At 38.8% G+C, this 17,663-nt stretch overlaps 1 protein-coding gene across 2 annotated transcripts in view; it reads left to right on the plus strand.

The window, feature by feature from the left end:
• LOC126334727 (serine/threonine-protein kinase ATR-like) overlaps positions 1 to 17,663 on the plus strand; it is a 402,997-nt gene that overhangs the window by 341,280 nt on the left and 44,054 nt on the right. For both annotated transcript variants that reach the window (XM_049997265.1, XM_049997266.1), the window contains exons 37-38: positions 923 to 1,046; positions 15,742 to 15,849. In XM_049997265.1, the coding sequence (XP_049853222.1) occupies positions 923 to 1,046; positions 15,742 to 15,849 (232 nt within the window). The remainder of the gene's footprint in view (positions 1 to 922; positions 1,047 to 15,741; positions 15,850 to 17,663) is intronic.

Here is a 17,663-nt window from a genome sequence, read left to right on the forward strand (position 1 = left end):
ACTCTAATTTATAAAATTGATTGACTAGAAATTTTTTCTATTGGTACATGGTCCTGCAGTGAATATTCAGTGTTTCGTCTGAAGCCAGAGCACATTGATAAATTTTGCTGAACAGTGTAATGTTCGTAACATGACCACTTACTTTGTATCAAACCTGAAAGTAGGATTACTAGACATAATTGAAAACAAGAAAAAAGTACTTGCCTTTTCATAACAGGAGTCTGCACCTTATATAAATTCTTTAAATTACTTCATTATTTTATTTTTTTCTATAATCGTTTTTATTACTCTATTTCTATTTTGACTTAATGTGCTCCTGTCAGATATAAAGTTTGATGTCATGCTACACCATAGAAATAGGTTAAAAATAAGAGTGTTCTTGTAAGACTGTGTCACTCTTGGTGGTAATAGTGTCAAGGGCTGTTTATCAGTCACATCAGTAACACAGCTATACTCATGCCATATCTCAAAACATCCTTTCTATATTTTTCTAGAATAAACCATAATCTGAGAGAATAACATTAATGTTACTCTCTCACAATGTGGCTTATTCTAGAACAATATCGAAAGTGTTTGGTTTCATGAGTATTTACAATGCTTGTATCTGTATGAATGCAATACCTCTTTTGAAGTGAGATCAGAATTCACAAAGTGAGTCATTGCATTGAAAGACACTGTTTACAAGTAAATTTGCATTAACGTAAGAAAGAGAAGAGATGTAAATAATCGTAACAAGCTAATTTTGCTGGTTCAACTATACCAAATATGTAACTAGACACAGAAAACCATATAGTTTTTCAGTGTCAGCAGGTTGATGAATACATATAAATGATTTTATATTTATAAAAACTTAAAATACAAGATAACCTCCTAGTTAATAGAAAATTACATTGTTATCATTTGCTTTTCTATATTGTTTTAGAGCTGGTGTTCATATTTCCCACCTTCTTGAGAAAGTGACAATTCTACAGTCGATGCAAAAACCAAGGTGTATTACTCTGGTTGGCTCTGATGGGGAAAACTATATGATGTTGTGCAAACCGAAAGTGAGTAGAACCACTGTATCAGTGTTTACTGTAATGTTTTTCCATTTAAGGCAAGAAGAAGAAATCTTTTATGGTTTTTGTCATTTACCTTTCCTATTTACCTTATTATTTCTCCAATAATGAAATGATTTATCTGATTTTGGAATCTTCTGACCTTTGTTTATTTGACGAATTTAGTATTTGATTGCTGTCTGGGTTCTGATGTCAACACTTATGTTACAATTACACATTGTCTTGAAACTCATCTGGTGCGACTTGTAATGTTGATGTTGATAACAGCTGTATAGTTGACTTCCAGTGTTAGTCGGTGCAGCAGATATCACTTGTCTTGAGAACTAAGTAATTTGTCTTTCCCATTGCACAGACTGTTTCAAAAATTAAAAGCTCCATTATCAAGTGCTACAAAATAACTAAAATCTTACGAACCTGCATTGATCGAGCCAGGCAGTCAAGATGATCAAACCCACACCTAACAATGCATGTGAGCCTAGTAAGAGCAACCAGGGCAGGTGCCTTGACAGCCATAAAGAACTGAATAGTACAGCCTGCAAGGAAGTGATATGAATGTGCTCGTACGTTAGTCGCTTGTGTCACTACAATCAGCTGGCTTGCCAGCATACTGCACTAGTCAATTCCTCGTCAGCTGCTGTCCAGTTGCTGTTCATAAGCTCAAAAAATGGTTCAGATGGCTCTGAGCACTATGGGACTTAACATCTGTGGTCATCAGTCCCCCAGAACTTAGAACTACTTAAACCTAACTAACGTAAGGATATCACACAACACCCAGTCATCATGACCCCGCCGGGAATCGAACCTGGGAACCCGGGCGCGGGAAGCGAGAACGCTACCGCATGACCACGAGCTGCGGACTCAAAGCTCACATGTATTGTTTGGCATGGGTTTGATTCTCATGACTGACTGGTCTGACCTACACACATTAATGTTTTTTTTTAATTATTTGGTAGCCACTGATGATGCATCTGTTTCCGAAACCAATTGTATGATATGAAACACATATTACTTAGTTCTCAAGGCAAGAATAATTGCTTCATCAATTAATACTGGAAATCAATCATACAGCTTTGATCAGTAGAATGTGCATCAGATGTGTTTTGAGACAATGTCTAACAGTAATATAAGTGGGATCAAGAAGATAATTAGAATGCACACTCATTCTTCCCACATTCCACACGTGAATAAAATAGGAACAAGCTTTACTAATTGATACAATGATAAGTACTCTCAGCTGTGCCCTTAACAGTGGTTTGCAAAGTATGGATGTAAATATTTATACTGATGTTGATGTAGTAACTTCAGTTGTAACAAAGAGCAATTTTTTGCTATGTAGAATAAAAACTACTTGTACTCTTTTATTACTACTTTTATGAAATTTTCACTCTGCAGCGGAGTGTGCGCTGATTTGAAACTTCCTGGCAGTTTAAAACTTTGTGCCGGACCGAGACTCAAACTCGGGACCGTTGCCTTACGCGGGCAAGTGCTCTACCAACTGAACTACCAAGTATGACTGACAACCCGTCCTTATAATCTTAATTCCACCAGTACCTCATCCCCTACCTTCCAAACTTCACAGAAGTTCTCCTGTGAAACGTGCAGGACTAGCACTACTGGAACTTCTGTGAAGTTTGGACGGTAGGAGATGAGGTACTGGCGGAAGTAAGATTGTGAGGACAGGTCGAGAGTTGTGCTTGGGTAGCTCAGTTGGTAGAGTGCTTGCCCGCGAAAAGCAAAGGTTCCGAATTCGAGACTCAGTCTGGCACACAGTTTTAATCTACCAGGAACTTTCAGCTTTATTTAATGTTTTTGAGTATTTGCAGTTGATTTTAAAGCACAAAAGGCATTATGTTTAGGCACATTGGTAACTGATGTACACTTCCTGACAAAAAATTGAAGCACCCATAAAACAGGGTTGGATGTTGATATACATGCCATTGCCAAGTGTGTGACTGCTTGGAGTTGCAATACTCTGTAACAGTTAAAATGGCTACTGGAGTGCATTAGTGTTGTTACTGGGCCTGATAGGGTATAATGGCATCAGCAGCATCTGATGTTGAGTGAAGACAGTGAAGGTCACGGAGATGCCACGAATGTGAGACATCATTTTTAGCACCTGAGACAGTTGGGAAGGAAGCTTATTCGGAGATTCCATTTGGCTGGCTGGTCAAATTGTGATGTATCGAGATTTGTGTGATGTGATAGAGACTATATGCAGCAGTACTAAGGAATTACCATCCCATGTGTAGTTTGTCATTAACATCACAGCATAATTGGCTGTATTTGGAGCGGTGCCATGACTGGGATGGATGGACTGCTGAAGAATATCATCACATTGTATTGCATGATGAATCGTGGTTTACACCCCACACACCATCCCCCACTCAACCCTCGGCCGTTGGAGAATATGGTGATGACGTGGACCTAGAGAGAAATTCCATTCTTCCAATGCTTTGGAGTGGAAAAGTGGTGCTACTCCTAGTGTCATGGTGTGGGGAACCATTGGATATGACTACAGGCAAGTCTGGTAGTGATTGAACAAACTTCGATGGCACAACAGTACATCACGGAACTCCTGCAATGTAAGTGTTATATAATGCTATCATCTTGCTATTTTTCAACAGGGCATTACTCGTCCACACATGGTGTGTATCTCTCTGATCTTTCTGCACGATATTGAGGTGCTCTCGTGGCCAGCAACATCCCTGATAGAATACGTATGGGACCAACTCAGACATAAATTCTCTCCCAGTGCCAACATCCAGGACATCAAGGACCATTTACAATAATTGTGAGCCAGCTTGCCTCAGGAGAGGATACTGTGGCCTTATAACACAATTCCCTACCGAATTAGTGCATGTTTTCGTGCTAGAGGGGATCAAATGTCATACTGGTTAGCGAGTTCATACTGAAAAGTTCTTTGTAATTTTGATTCGATTTTGTAATTAGTAAAATAACATCACATCCATGAACTTTCGTTTTGTTTCCTCCTCCCCATCTTGACGCGTCACTTATTTTGTCATACATTGTGTTTTACAAGTGCGAGTCTAGCACTGTAAGGTATGGAAACACCACAACAGGCAATAAATACAGCTGGTTGGAGATAAAAATTATAATAAAAGAAAATATATGGTTTTAACGTTCCATAATAAGATATTTAGCAGCTAGCATCTCCATCTCTCCCAGCATTGTGGATGAAAAAACTGCAGTAATGTATTAATTGTCATTAAATGTAAGGCACTGTAATTTGCGAAAGCCAGAATGCAGTAACAAACATAAGCAAATTATATGTATGGAGTCTGTAAATGGATTTGTTTTGCATAGTTTCGATAGAGCTAGTGATCTGCGGAATATAGGGTTTACTATCGGATTAGAGTAAAGCTTCTTCATTTTCATCTATGTCTTTTACAAACGCAAATAATTTTTATCCAATATTCCTTCAATTTTTTCATTTTGTTCACTTATATTGCACAGGTATACCTTATCAGGGTGGTAAAGGACTTGGATGTCTAAAGAGAGTTTGAGGTGAAAGAGTTAAATAAACTAAATTTTGAAACCTCGGAATTTATGTGGGCCCACCTGGGATGGACTGTGAGGCTGCCTGCCAGCCAGGGTGATCACTGATAATAGTACGCAAAGGAATAGGAAGATTTAGGACATTTCATGTCTGAATTATGTGATGGCTGGTCAAGAAGAGCGAAACCAGAGACAGAGAACCTAAGCCACACACCCTATAGGAGGGCTAAAACACATTACGGCGAACAGCCTGAGCCATGCACTCCAAGAAGCAGTCAGTAACCAACGTTTTATGTCTCTCCCACACTTCCTACTGGCTGACCATGGTGAACATTTTCCTGGTTTTGTCAGCAGATTACCAGAAATAGCAAGTCTCTTCTGAGGCCACAGTTTTATACCTCCTGCATAGGCTACAATGAGCGTATGCTAGATGCATGGCTGAAAAACATAATGGAAATTTTAGAATAAAATGTTATACTGAAGCCCTAGAATGTTCCCATACTTGATAGGTGTTCTTTATAGTATTAATATTCTACTCATTAGTTTGCATGTAGGAGACGTTGTTGTTGTTGTTGTTGTTGTTGTTGTTGTGATCTTCAGTCCTGAGACTGGTTTGATGCAGCTCTCCATGCTAATCTATCCTGTGCAAGCTCCTATATCTCCAGTACCTACTGCAACCTACATCCTTCTGAATCTGCTTAGTGTATTCATCTCTTGGTCTCCCTCTACGATTTTTACCTTCCACACTGCCCTCCAATGCTAAATTTGTGATCCCTTGACGCCTCAGGACATGTCCTACCAACCGATCCCTTCTTCTAGTCAAGTTGTGCCACAAACTTCTCTTCTCCCCAATCCTATTCAATACTTCCTCATTAGTTACGTGATCTATCCATCTAATCTTCAGCTTTTTTCTGTAGCACCACATTTCGAAAGCTTCTATTCTCTTCTTGTGCAAACTATTTATCGTCCATGTTTCACTTCCATACATGGCTACACTCCATACAAATACTTTCAGAAATGACTTCCTGACACTGAAATCTATACTCGATGTTAACAAATTTCTCTTCTTCAGAAACGCTTTCCTTGCCATTGCCTGTCTACATTTTATATCCTCTCTACTTTGATCATTATCAGTTATTTTGCTCCCCAAATAGCAAAACTCCTTTACTACTTTAAGTGTCTCATTTCCTAATCTACTTCCCTCAGCATCACCCGACTTAATTCGGCTACATTCCATTATCCTCGTTTTGCTTTTGTTGATCTTCATCTTATACCCTCCTTTCAAGACACTATCCATTCCGTTCAACTGCTCTTCCAAGTCCTTTGCCATCTCTGACAGAATTACAATGTCACCGGCGAACCTCAAAGTTTTTATTTCTTCTCCCTGGATTTTAATACCTACTCCAAATTTTTCTTTTGTTTCCTTTATTGCTTGCTCAATATACAGATTGAATAACATCGGGGAGAGGCTACAACCCTGTCTCACTCCCTTCCCAACCACTGCTTCCCTTTCATGCCCCTTGACTCTTATAACTGCTGTCTGGTTTCTGTACAAATTATAAATAGCCTTTCGCTCCCTGTATTTTACCCCTGCCACCTTTAGAATTTGAAAGAGAGTTTTCCAGTCAACATTGTAAAAAGCTTTCTATAAGTCTACAAATGCTAGAAATGTAGGTTTGCCTTTCCGTAATCTTTCTTCTAAGATAAGTCATAAGGTCAGTATTGCCTCACGTGTTCCAACATTTCTACGGAATCCAAACTGATCTTCCCCGAGGTCGGCTGCTACCAGTTTTTCCATTTGTCTGTAAATAATTCGCGTTAGTATTTTGCAGCTGTGACTTATTAAACTGATAGTTCGGTAATTTTCACATCTGTCAACACCCCTGCATTCTTTGGGATTGGAATTATTATATTCTTCTTGAAATCTGAGGGAATTTCGCCTGTCTCATACAGCTTGCTCACCAGATGGTACAGTTTTGTCAGGACTGGCTCTCCCAAGGCTGTCAGCAGTTCTAATGGAATGTTGTCTACTCCCGGAGCCATGTTTCGACTCAGGTCTTTCAGTGCTCTATCAAACTCTTCAGGCAGTATCATATCTCCCATTTCATCTTCATCTACATCCTCTTCCATTTCCATAATATTGTCCTCAAGTACATTGCCCTTGTATAGACCCTCTATATACTCCTTCCACCTTTCTGCTTTCCCCTCTTTGCTTAGAACTAGGTTTCCATCTGTGCTCTTGATATTCATACAAGTGGTTATCTTCTCTCCAAAGGTCTCTTTAATTTTCCTGTAGGCTGTATCTATCTTACCCCTAGTGAGATAAGCCTCTACATCCTTACATTTGTCCTCTAGCCATTCCTGCTTAGCCATTTTGCACTTCCTGACGATCTCATTTTTGAGACGTTTGTATTCCTCTTTGCCTTCTTCATTTACTGCATTTTTATATTTTCTCCTTTCATCAATTAAATTCAATATTTCTTCTGTTACCCAAGGATTTCTACTAGCCCTCGTATTTTTACCTACTTGATCCTCTGCTGCCTTCACTACTTCATCCTTCAGAGCTACCCATTCTTCTTCTGCTGTATTTCTTTCCCCCATTCCTGTCAATTGTTCCATTATGCTCTCCCTGAAACTCTGTACAACCTCTGGTTTAGTCAGTTTATCCAGGTACCATCTCCTTAAATTCCCACCTTTTTGCAATTTCTTCAGTTTCGAATCTACAGTTCATAACTAATAGATTGTGGTCAGAGTCCCCATCTGCCCCTGGAAATGTCCTACAATTTAAAACCTGGTTCCTAAATCTCTGTCTTACCGTTATATAATCTATCTGATACCTTTTAGTATCTCCAGGATTCTTCCATGTATACAACATTCTTTTATGATTTTGATTATACTTGATTTTGATTAGATTTATGATTTTGATTAGATTGATCTAATAGTTCTCATATTTATCAGTTTGTAGCTTTTTATGCAATGTGACGATAACATTCTTCTAAAAAATTGTTTATGAAGTATTGAAAAATATAACGTACTTGTACATAATACATGTGACACTACATTTTACCCTGACGACAGTGGCAGTGTGTTATGAAATGGGCTCCATGAGACACTGAAACTATTGGGAACTGATCTTGAACCATGGCCACTCAGCCAATGCTCATTATAAATTGAGATTGGAAGTTGCTATGATGACATCTTCATCACTAATCCCTGTCTCTCTACTGATACTGTTGACAAGTTTAGGCCTATCAGTAGTTGTAAAGTGTAAAATATTTCCATTGCCTGTGGGTTGTCAAACTAGCTGCTCAAGATAGTTTTCGGAAGAAGTCTTCAGAACGACTTTCACAAGAGTGTCTGTACCACCTGCAATGAGTCAGGTTAAAGTCGCCTCCAGCTGATATTGAATGATCTGGATATTTCCACACTTTGAATGATTCTACAACTGTTAAGGTCAAATCGGGTTGCTAGTAAATACATCCAGAGATTAACTTGATACTCTTAGGCTGTTTACTTGCGTCTAGATAATTTTGCAGTCAGACTGAATTTTGACCCCTATAAACACAATTTTTTATACAATTGAAGTATACATTCCCCCTCCAATGGCATCTAATGTCTTTTTTTATATAGATTCAATGTCTTGTTAAATATTTTGGGGCTTTCTACTTAGGGTTACAATCAGCTCTCAGTTCCAAGAATAATTTGATCACAATTACTTTCCTGATGGGCAGTAAATTCAGGAACTTTGTTACAAGGGCTTTGGCAATTTACTGTTAAAATTTTAGCAAAGTGTCTTTACTTTGCACACAGTCTGATTTCGCTCTCTGTATACTGACTACCTGGTATTCATCGGGGGGCCTCAAACTATCACCTAGTCTAAGAAACCAGCATGTCCACTCCACAAGTACTCTACTATCCAAGTAGCTGCTTTCTATGTGTAGCACATCCCTGACATATCTAGGGGAGTCCTACAATTCTCCACCCCATAACTATTGTATCTCTACATGAAACATAGAAATTACAATAAAATACGTGTAAGAGAGTATTGTAAATAGGAATAGAATAATCTGTCACTTGCATAGCAAAAAGTCTCACTAAATCTCTGTCTGTTAAGTTCCAGCTTTATTGAATATTGTTACCTAGAGATGTCTGCATTCCTTAGTACTACATATCTACACTGGATGAAGACTGAAATCGCACTAATACTATTTGTTACTGAAGTGATTATCTTTGGATTGTATTTGCTATATCTTAAAAAAGAAACAGGGAATTTATTCCAGGAATTCAACTTAACTGTAATAGATTTAGATGTACTCTCTTTAACATCATGAGAGAATTTGAGCTGCACCAGGACTTGAACCCAGATTTCCCATTAATTGTGAGCAGTTGCCTTACCATCATACTCCTCGGGCTGACAAAAACTTCCATATGTCACACACATATAGATAGGTGAAATACATTTCATTACCTGAAAACTGTAGTTCATCAGCAGATATAACGAAACAACGAGTCCATAAGTATGTGCCAGAACGGAGTTCTGTGTGGAGGTCGAGCAGTTTTTAAGCATGTTGTACTGTGACACGCAATCATGTTTATCATTAATTCATGCAGAATTGCAAGGACCGTGCAGCAGGATTCAACTAACCTGTTATTCTTCACATATTTCTGTAACCTACACAGACAAGCACCATTATGTGTGAAATAAGGAATCAAGGGAAGATAATACACATTAGTTCAAAAAACATATGTGTATCTGTTAATTACCAAACAATGGAGATGCTGAGTCACAGGAAGGCACAACAAAAAGACTGTCACAATATTAGCTTGTGACTGTTTTCCTTTGTTACTATTTTCTAATGTGCAGTCGAGTGTGTGTGTGTGTGTGTGTGTGTGTGTGTGTGTGTGTGTGTGTGTGTGTGTGTGTGTGTGTGTGTGTGTCATCTATTTTTGATGAAGGCCAGACTGACTGAAAGCTAATTTGTGACAATCTGTTTGTTTTGCCTATACGTGTCTCACCATCTCCACTATATGATGAGTGGCAACTTTTCTTTTCATAGTACTTTTACATTCTGTTGATTATCAGTTCGCAATCCAAAAAAATAATGTCCTTAATAATCTTAATAGCATACTTGGCCATACTGAACATGTTTCATTACATTACAATTTCTTGTACAGTGCATTTTGACCACACAGAATTAGTACTGATATCTTTAATACATTTCTTTCTGTTGAATCTTGTACTTAAGCAATTAGAAATCCCCCACAGACATTGTCTTTTAATTTCAGGAAGTGACTTCCATTGAGTGTCCAGAGATCACCGAGCTAACTTTCTCAAATCATTGTTGTAACATCTCTGGACACGGTCTATCATGTAGCATAAACTTACATAAAATACGAAAAAAATGATTGGTTCTGAATAGAGTCACAATGTCTTTATCTTCAGTTCAACCATATTCACAGATACCTGTGAATTAAAGGTAACTGGAATATGGAGACCACACAGGGTCTCATCATCTCTGATAAACTAGGCTGCAGATTTTTGGACCTGCATTATGTAATATCCCCATATCCCAGTAAACTTTGTCTTATGTATCTGGGAATATACTTGAATTAAGAATACAGAAGCCGTGACTTTGTTTGGGACCTCTTTTTTTTTTTTTTTTTTTTTTTTTTTTACGTAAGCCTATGCTAACTGTAACAACTGGTAAGGACATTGTTTGGGATTGAGAAATCAATATGTGAGGCATGTTTAACTAATTTCTGTTGTCTTTCCTTGATTCCAGTTTTGTGCATAAAGGCTCTTGTAAATGTAACTTACAGGTAAGCGTAAAGGATGACGGGTTCAGTGAATCTTGCTCCTCCGTCCTTGCAACTCTGCATGAGTTTTAATTAATGTAATTGCATGTCATTGTCAAAGATAATTGCTTCACTAACAAACAGTATTACTGCGATTTCAGCCTTTATGCTGTGTAAATACATAGTACTGGTGAATGCAGACTCTGCAAACCAACAATTCCAATATTTGGAATATAAAAGAAGTACTGACTCTTCTTAAAACACGTATAGTAGATTAAAATTATTTATACTTGCAATACAATCTTACACATACGTTATTGTAATTTCTGTGGTTCATGTAGAGATACAATAACCCTTCACTCAATTCCAAATCCAAGGACTCTGATCAAATTCTGGTTATGACACTGCAAATTGTAAGCTCTGCTTGCACCCTGCGAGTAAGGCCAGGACCTTTACCACTTCCGCCAGCCACCAGTATGACCCAAGGATCTCCTAAGAACCCAAGCAACAAGTACTATTGGTGCCAATATGAGCCACAGCTTGAAGATGATTACTCTGTGCACTCTCGGTGATAGCAGGCAGTGGCTCCCCCATATCTTGCATATGGCTCCAGCATACATACCTAGCACACAGTGGACATCTTTCCAGACATGGATGCTGTTTCCCTAAGAGGGTCCATAATGTGCCTAACATTGGAGTTTCCAGTAACTAGCAAATACCTCCCTCTGTACACCAGCTTGGATACTGCTGAAGTACTGGTCACTTGTTGAGTCACAGGTCGAATGGGTGAGGCCAAATGACCAGTCCCCACATTCACACTGCCTCAGGTGATGTGAATGTATTACAGCCTGTTACCCACTCTGAGGTGAGAACTTACCCCGCATTGGGTAAACTCTAAGATACCTTGGTAGCAGAGTATGTGGGCGAATCAAGGGTCACCTGAGGTGTCCCATGTGATGTGCCAGATTCTCCACCGCTGCCACACAGTGAGGCAGCAGCCCGAAGTTGGCTGACAGCGGCCAACACTGTCTTCCACTGTTCAGAAACTGTGGCCAGCACCTCCTACATCCACGTCGACTTGCATACCCCGCCTCCACCCCCATCAATTCTACAACTATTAATTTAAGAATTAAATTATAGAAGCATATGTAAATAGCTAAATATGGAACTTATTTAATTGGATATATGAAAAATCTACTTACCAAGCAGATAAAAGACTGTTGTAATTGGCAAGCTTGTGGAGAAAGTGGTGGCTCCTTCTTCAGGCTGCTGCCACTTGGTGAGTAGATTATTTATTTATCCAATTAAATAATTTTGTCAGTAATTGATTATTTTCTCGTTCTTGTTACTCAGCTGATGAGTCACAAACAGAGGCTAGTACCATCATGGCAATGATGTAATAAACTTCTTTTAGACAGAAAAGCTTCTTTCCACAAACCAGCACAGATTGAGAAAGCATTGTTTGTGCACAAACATGATATCCTGAGAACTATGGGTGAAGAGTATCAGGTAGATTCGCTATTCCTAGATTTCTGGAAAAAGTTTGACATGACGCCCCACTGCAGATTATGAACCAATGCCCAAGCATATGGAATGGGTTCGCAGATATATGATTGGCTCAAAAACTTTTTAATTAATAGAACCTAGTACACTGTCCTCAATTATAGTGTTCGCCGGAGTCAAGGGTGTCAGGGAAATGTGACAGGTGTGATCGTTTTCTCTATAAACGTAAACGATCTGACAAATAGTATGAGCAGCAATCTATAGTTTGCTGATGGCTCTGTAGTGTATACGAAAGCATTGAGGTACTGTAGAAGGGTACGGGATGACTTAGACCGAATTTCTATGGTGTGCATGGCGGCTTGCTCCAAATGAAGAAAAATGGAAGTTAATGCAGGTGAGTAGGAGAAATAATCCTGTGATGTTTGAATATGGTATTAATAATGTGCTGCTTGACAAAGTCGTATCAACTAAATATCTAAACCTAACACTGAAAATTAATATGAAATGGAATGAGCATGTAAAGATAGTAGCAAGAATTACAAATGGTCAATTTCTGTTTGTTGTAAGAATTTTAGGAAAAACTCATCTATAAAGAGGACTGTGTATAGAACATTAGTACAAACCATTCTTGTGTCCTGCTCAAGTGTTTGGGGTATTACCAGACTGATTTATAGGGAGGCAGTTGAGAGGCAAGTTGCTAGATTTGTTACTGGTAAGTTTGATCAACACGCGAGCATTATGGAGATGCTTTGTGAACTGAAATGAGAATTCCTGGTGGGAAGATGAGATTCTTTTTTCAGTACACTACTGAGAAAATTTAGAGAACCGGCATTCACTGCTGACTGCAGAACAGTTCTTCTGCTGCCAACATACATTTCGCATAGAGACAGTGAAGGCAACTTATGAGAAATAGGGCTTGTACGGAGTCATAAAGGCAGTCATTTTTCCCTCACTTCATTTGTGAGTGGAACAGGAAAGAAAATGACTAGTGTCAGTATAAGGTACTCTCCACTGTGCACCATATGGTTGCGTATGGAAACTGTATGTAGATGTTGATGAAACAGGGCTAAAGTACCCACATGACTCTGTTATCCCAATTATGCTTAGTGAGGTGACCTGAGGGGTGGAGAAACTTACATGACCTGAAAGTTGGACAAGCACCAAAATGCCCATAATTTGTTCCTAAAACCATTCTTGCACAATTTGGAAATGAACAGGTGATTTGTAGAGCTGAAGCTACAGGTATCCTGCTGATTGGTTTAAGCAAACAAAAGAATACACACTATAAGACCTACGCAACCTGCCTGAATTGTGCTCTACTGAAAAACAGGTCGCATCACCTCCTGTGGTTTTTACTATACTTGTACCCTGTTATTTACGTGTACGAATGTGTAACGTGGCTGTAAATCTAGGTAGCCTTTTTCAATGCTTTGAGCTTCCAGAGGCAGAATTGCTACACCATAGCAATCTCCTTGCCCTGTGACATACAGAGGGCAGAGATATACATGTGGGATGGTGTCTCCTATACCCCAGTTCAAGAAAGTAGTCCCAGAATGTGGGTTCTCCTTGTCTGGCGGTCAAAAGGTGTGTGATATACTGCACAGCAATGCAGCTGTCCACTTATACTATCTGCAACAAACAAATGGGAACCCAGTCTGTGGCAACAGTGTTTATACCTGAATCAAGGTGCTCATACTACAGACTTGACATTGTGACATGTGTAGAACTCAATGCCTGCTAACTTTGAAGATGGCATTTCCAGCAAGATACTTAAAGCTTGTTCCCCACAGATAAGTAGGATTCTCAGCCACATATGTAATAGCTCTTTGGAGCAGGGTGTTTTCCCCGATAGCCTGAAATATGCCATTGTAAAACCATTGCATAAAAAGGGGATACGTCGGATGTCAACAACTATTGCCCAATCTCTCTTCTGACAGCTCTATCAAAAATTTTTGAGAAAGTAATGTATTCAAGAGTAGCCTCCCATATTTGTAAAAATAAAGTACTAACAAAATGTCAGTTTGGTTTTCAGAAAGGCTTTTCAACAGAAAATGCTATATACATTTTCACTGATCACATATTAAATACTCTGAATAACCGGACATCACCCATTGATATTTTTTGTGACCTCTCAAAGGCCTTTGATTGTGTAAATCATGGAATTCTTTTAGATAAGCTAAATCATTATGGTTTGAGGGGGGCAGTGCACAAATGGTTTAGTTCATACTTAACTGGAAGAATGCAGAAATTTGAAATAAGTGGTTCATGTAATGTTAAAACAACAGCTGATTCCTCAAACTGGGGGGGGGGGGGGGGGGGGGGGGGCTGTCAAGTATGGGGTCCCACAGGGTTCGGTCTTAGGTCCTTTACTGTTCTTAATATACATTAATGACTTACCATTCCATGTTGATGAAGATGCAAAGTTAGCAATTTTTGCTGATGATACAAGTATAGTAGTAACATCTAAAAACCAAGAACTAAGTGATGTAATTGTAAATGACGTTTTTCACAAAATTATTAAGTGGTTCTCAGCAAACGGACTCTCTTTAAATTTTGATAAAACACAGTATATACAGTTCCGTACAGTAAATGGCACAACTCCAGTAATAAATATAGACTTTGAACAGAAGTCTGTAGCTAAGGTAGAATTTTCAAAATTTTTAGGTGTGTCCATTGATGAGAGGTTAAACTGGAAGCAACACATTGATGGTCTGCTGAAACGTCTGAGTTCAGCTACGTATGCTATTAGGGTTATTGCAAATTTTGGTGATAAGAATCTCAGTAAATTAGCTTACTATGCCTACTTTCATTCACTGCTTTCGTATGGCATCATATTCTGGGGTAATTCATCGTTGAGTAGAAAAGTATTCATTGCACAAAAACGTGTAATCAGAATAATTGCTGGAGCCCACCCACGGTCATCCTGCAGACATCTATTTAAGGATCTAGGGATCCTCACAGTAACCTCACAGTATATATATTCCCTTATGAAATTTGTTGATAATAATCCAACCCAGTTCAAAAGTAATAGCAGTGTGCATACCTATAACACCAGGAGAAAGGATGATCTTCACTATGCAGGGTTAAAGCTGACTTTGGCACAGAAAGGGGTAAATTATGCTGCCACAAAAGTCTTTGGGCACCTACCAAACAGCATCAAAAGCCTGGCGGATAGTCAACCAACATTTAAAATCAAATTAAAAGAATTTCTAGATGACAACTCCTTCTACTCATTAGCTGAATTTTTAGATACAAACTAAGTAAAAAACTTAATCATTAGTGTCATGCAATATTTTGTGTAATGTAATTTCTTGTACAGACATCTTTCATTAACCTCACACGTTCCACATCATGATCTATGGAACAAGTATTAATCTAATCTAATCTAATCTAAAGGTCCTGCGTATCAAACATCAAACATCTAGCTGTGATCCAATGTGCTGATACCACATTTGTTGCTCATTCTGTGCTGTGCTGTGCTTTGCTGTGCTGTCACCTTGAGGTCTGATGGACATCCCATTCAGGTGAACTCTGAACAATTCTATTTGCTGTGGCAACTAGAGTACTGTCTTTCCAACGAGGCTGCAGTTGTTCATGATGGTACATTTAACTACGGTTAAGTTATGTCGAACATGTGAATGACATTGTCAGTCACGTTCTGTGGGCTGAAGCATAGCAGACCTTTGTCTTAAGTTTACTAAGACAGTTTAATGGTTTCTGTCAAGTCATTGACAGGTATAAAAAAGAAAGTTTTGTTTTGTATCTTAGTACCATAAAATGTGACGATTGTCTGTGTTAGTGTCCCTCTACGTACTAACTGCCTTATGTTGTTTGAATTTACTCTGTACTTTCTATATTTGTTTTGCAGGATGATCTGCGCAAAGATTTTCGCTTGATGGAGTTTAATGGCATAGTTAATAAATACTTAAAAAAGGACCCAGATTCGAGGCAGCGTGCTCTACGTGTTCGCACCTATGTATGTATTGGCACCAAGTAGTACTCATTATCTCAAAGATGGCACATATTCCAATACATTTTTTTCACCAGAATTAGATATTACATGAATATCAATAGTTAAATGATTGGTGGTTGCTTATTCTTAGAGAGTAAAAAGCACTTGCTGGCTTATATCTTCAGTACTATGTTGTGTTTTACAAAAATTGATAATCCATCTTTCATTGTGTCCTGTGTTCAGATTTATAATACGCAAGGTATCCTTATTTTATTGGTAACTTTTCTGAGTATAAACATTTAGTGGAGTATCTGTAACTAGTATAAAGAAATAAAAAGAACTGAAAAGTAGTAAAATGACTCGATAGTGTATAGCAGTAAACTGCAAGAAACTAGAGACATGTCACTCCAGCTTATTCAAACCTATTTGAAGTGCTTTACTTATTTGTTACAGTGAGGAAGGAGCCAAAAAAAGATGTATGTGCTTTGTCATGTGTCTGGTCTCTCTCTCTCTCTCTCTCTCTCTCTCTCTCTCTCTCTCTCTCTCTCTCTCTCTCTCTCTCTCCTCTCCTCCCCTCCCCTCCCCTCCCCTTCTCGCCCCCCCCCCCCCCCCCCTCAGACCCCGTCCCCAAGTGTGAGTAATAAATGTGTATCCATTATAAAGAGAAAGTAAGTCTGAGATGTTAGTGAATAGAAGGATTACATATCTGGAAACCTAATTTGAGGGAGATGTATTGGATGGTGGTGACAAACGACATTTTACTGTTTCTGGTTTAATCCTGTAGTTTTTTGGTGGTTAAGAGATAATGGATGTTGGAAGAAACGTCCACAAGTTTCCCTTAATTATTACCTGGATGTTTCAAAAATGACATTACAACTTTGAAAATTCATATAAATTAATTCATAGTACCTACAGAATTGATTGTACTGTCAATTTGTACAGAAATACATGAAGTTTTGTCTCGCGTAGTTTACTAGTGCTGAATTGCAGCATAAGGCCCACTAGTGGCAGTTGCATTAAAGATGGTGGCTTTCACTGGAATCTAGAGTGCTAGCTTTGTGTTTTGGTTTGATGAATTGAAGTCAGCAACAATAATTCAGCATAATTTCCATACCAAGTTCGCTAAAGATCCTCCTAGTAGGTCTACAATTTATGAGTGGTAAAAATGTTTTGTGGAAACAGGGTGTACAGATTAACGATCGTACAAGCAATAACAGTTGCTGATAAAATTGATTGCAAGAACTTTTGTGCAGATATGTTAAATCGATTACACAACAATGAACATTTATTGGACAAAATCATCTTTTCTGATGAGTCGACTTTTCACTTAAGTGGCAAGGTTAACAGACATAACTGTAGGATTTGGGGCAGTGAAAATCCACATCAAACATTGCAACATGTTTGTGATAGCTCTAAACTGAACATTTTTCATGCATTGAGCAAGAACAAAGTGTATGCCCCCACCATCCCTCCACCCCATGAGAGCACCATCAACAGGATACTGTACCTGGATATGTTACATCAATTTTTGATACCACAGATTGATGATGAGGATGACCAAGAATGAAATGTTTACTTTGTGTAAGATGGTACACCACCCCACTACCTGGCTGATATCTGGGATTTTCTCAGTGACCACTTTCCAGGTGCCGGCCGCGGTGGTCTCGTGGTTCTAGGCACGCAGTCCGGAACTGTGCGACTGCTACGGTCACAGGTTCGAATCCTGCCTCGGGCATGGCTGTGTGTGGTTTCCTTAGGTTAGTTAGGTTTAAGTAGTTCTAAGTTCTAGGGGACTGATGACCACAGCAGTTGAGTCCCATAGTGCTCAGAGCCATTTG

The sequence above is a fragment of the Schistocerca gregaria genome, chromosome 2 (genome assembly GCF_023897955.1).
Source record: "Schistocerca gregaria isolate iqSchGreg1 chromosome 2, iqSchGreg1.2, whole genome shotgun sequence".
Lineage (NCBI taxonomy): Eukaryota > Metazoa > Arthropoda > Insecta > Orthoptera > Acrididae > Schistocerca > Schistocerca gregaria.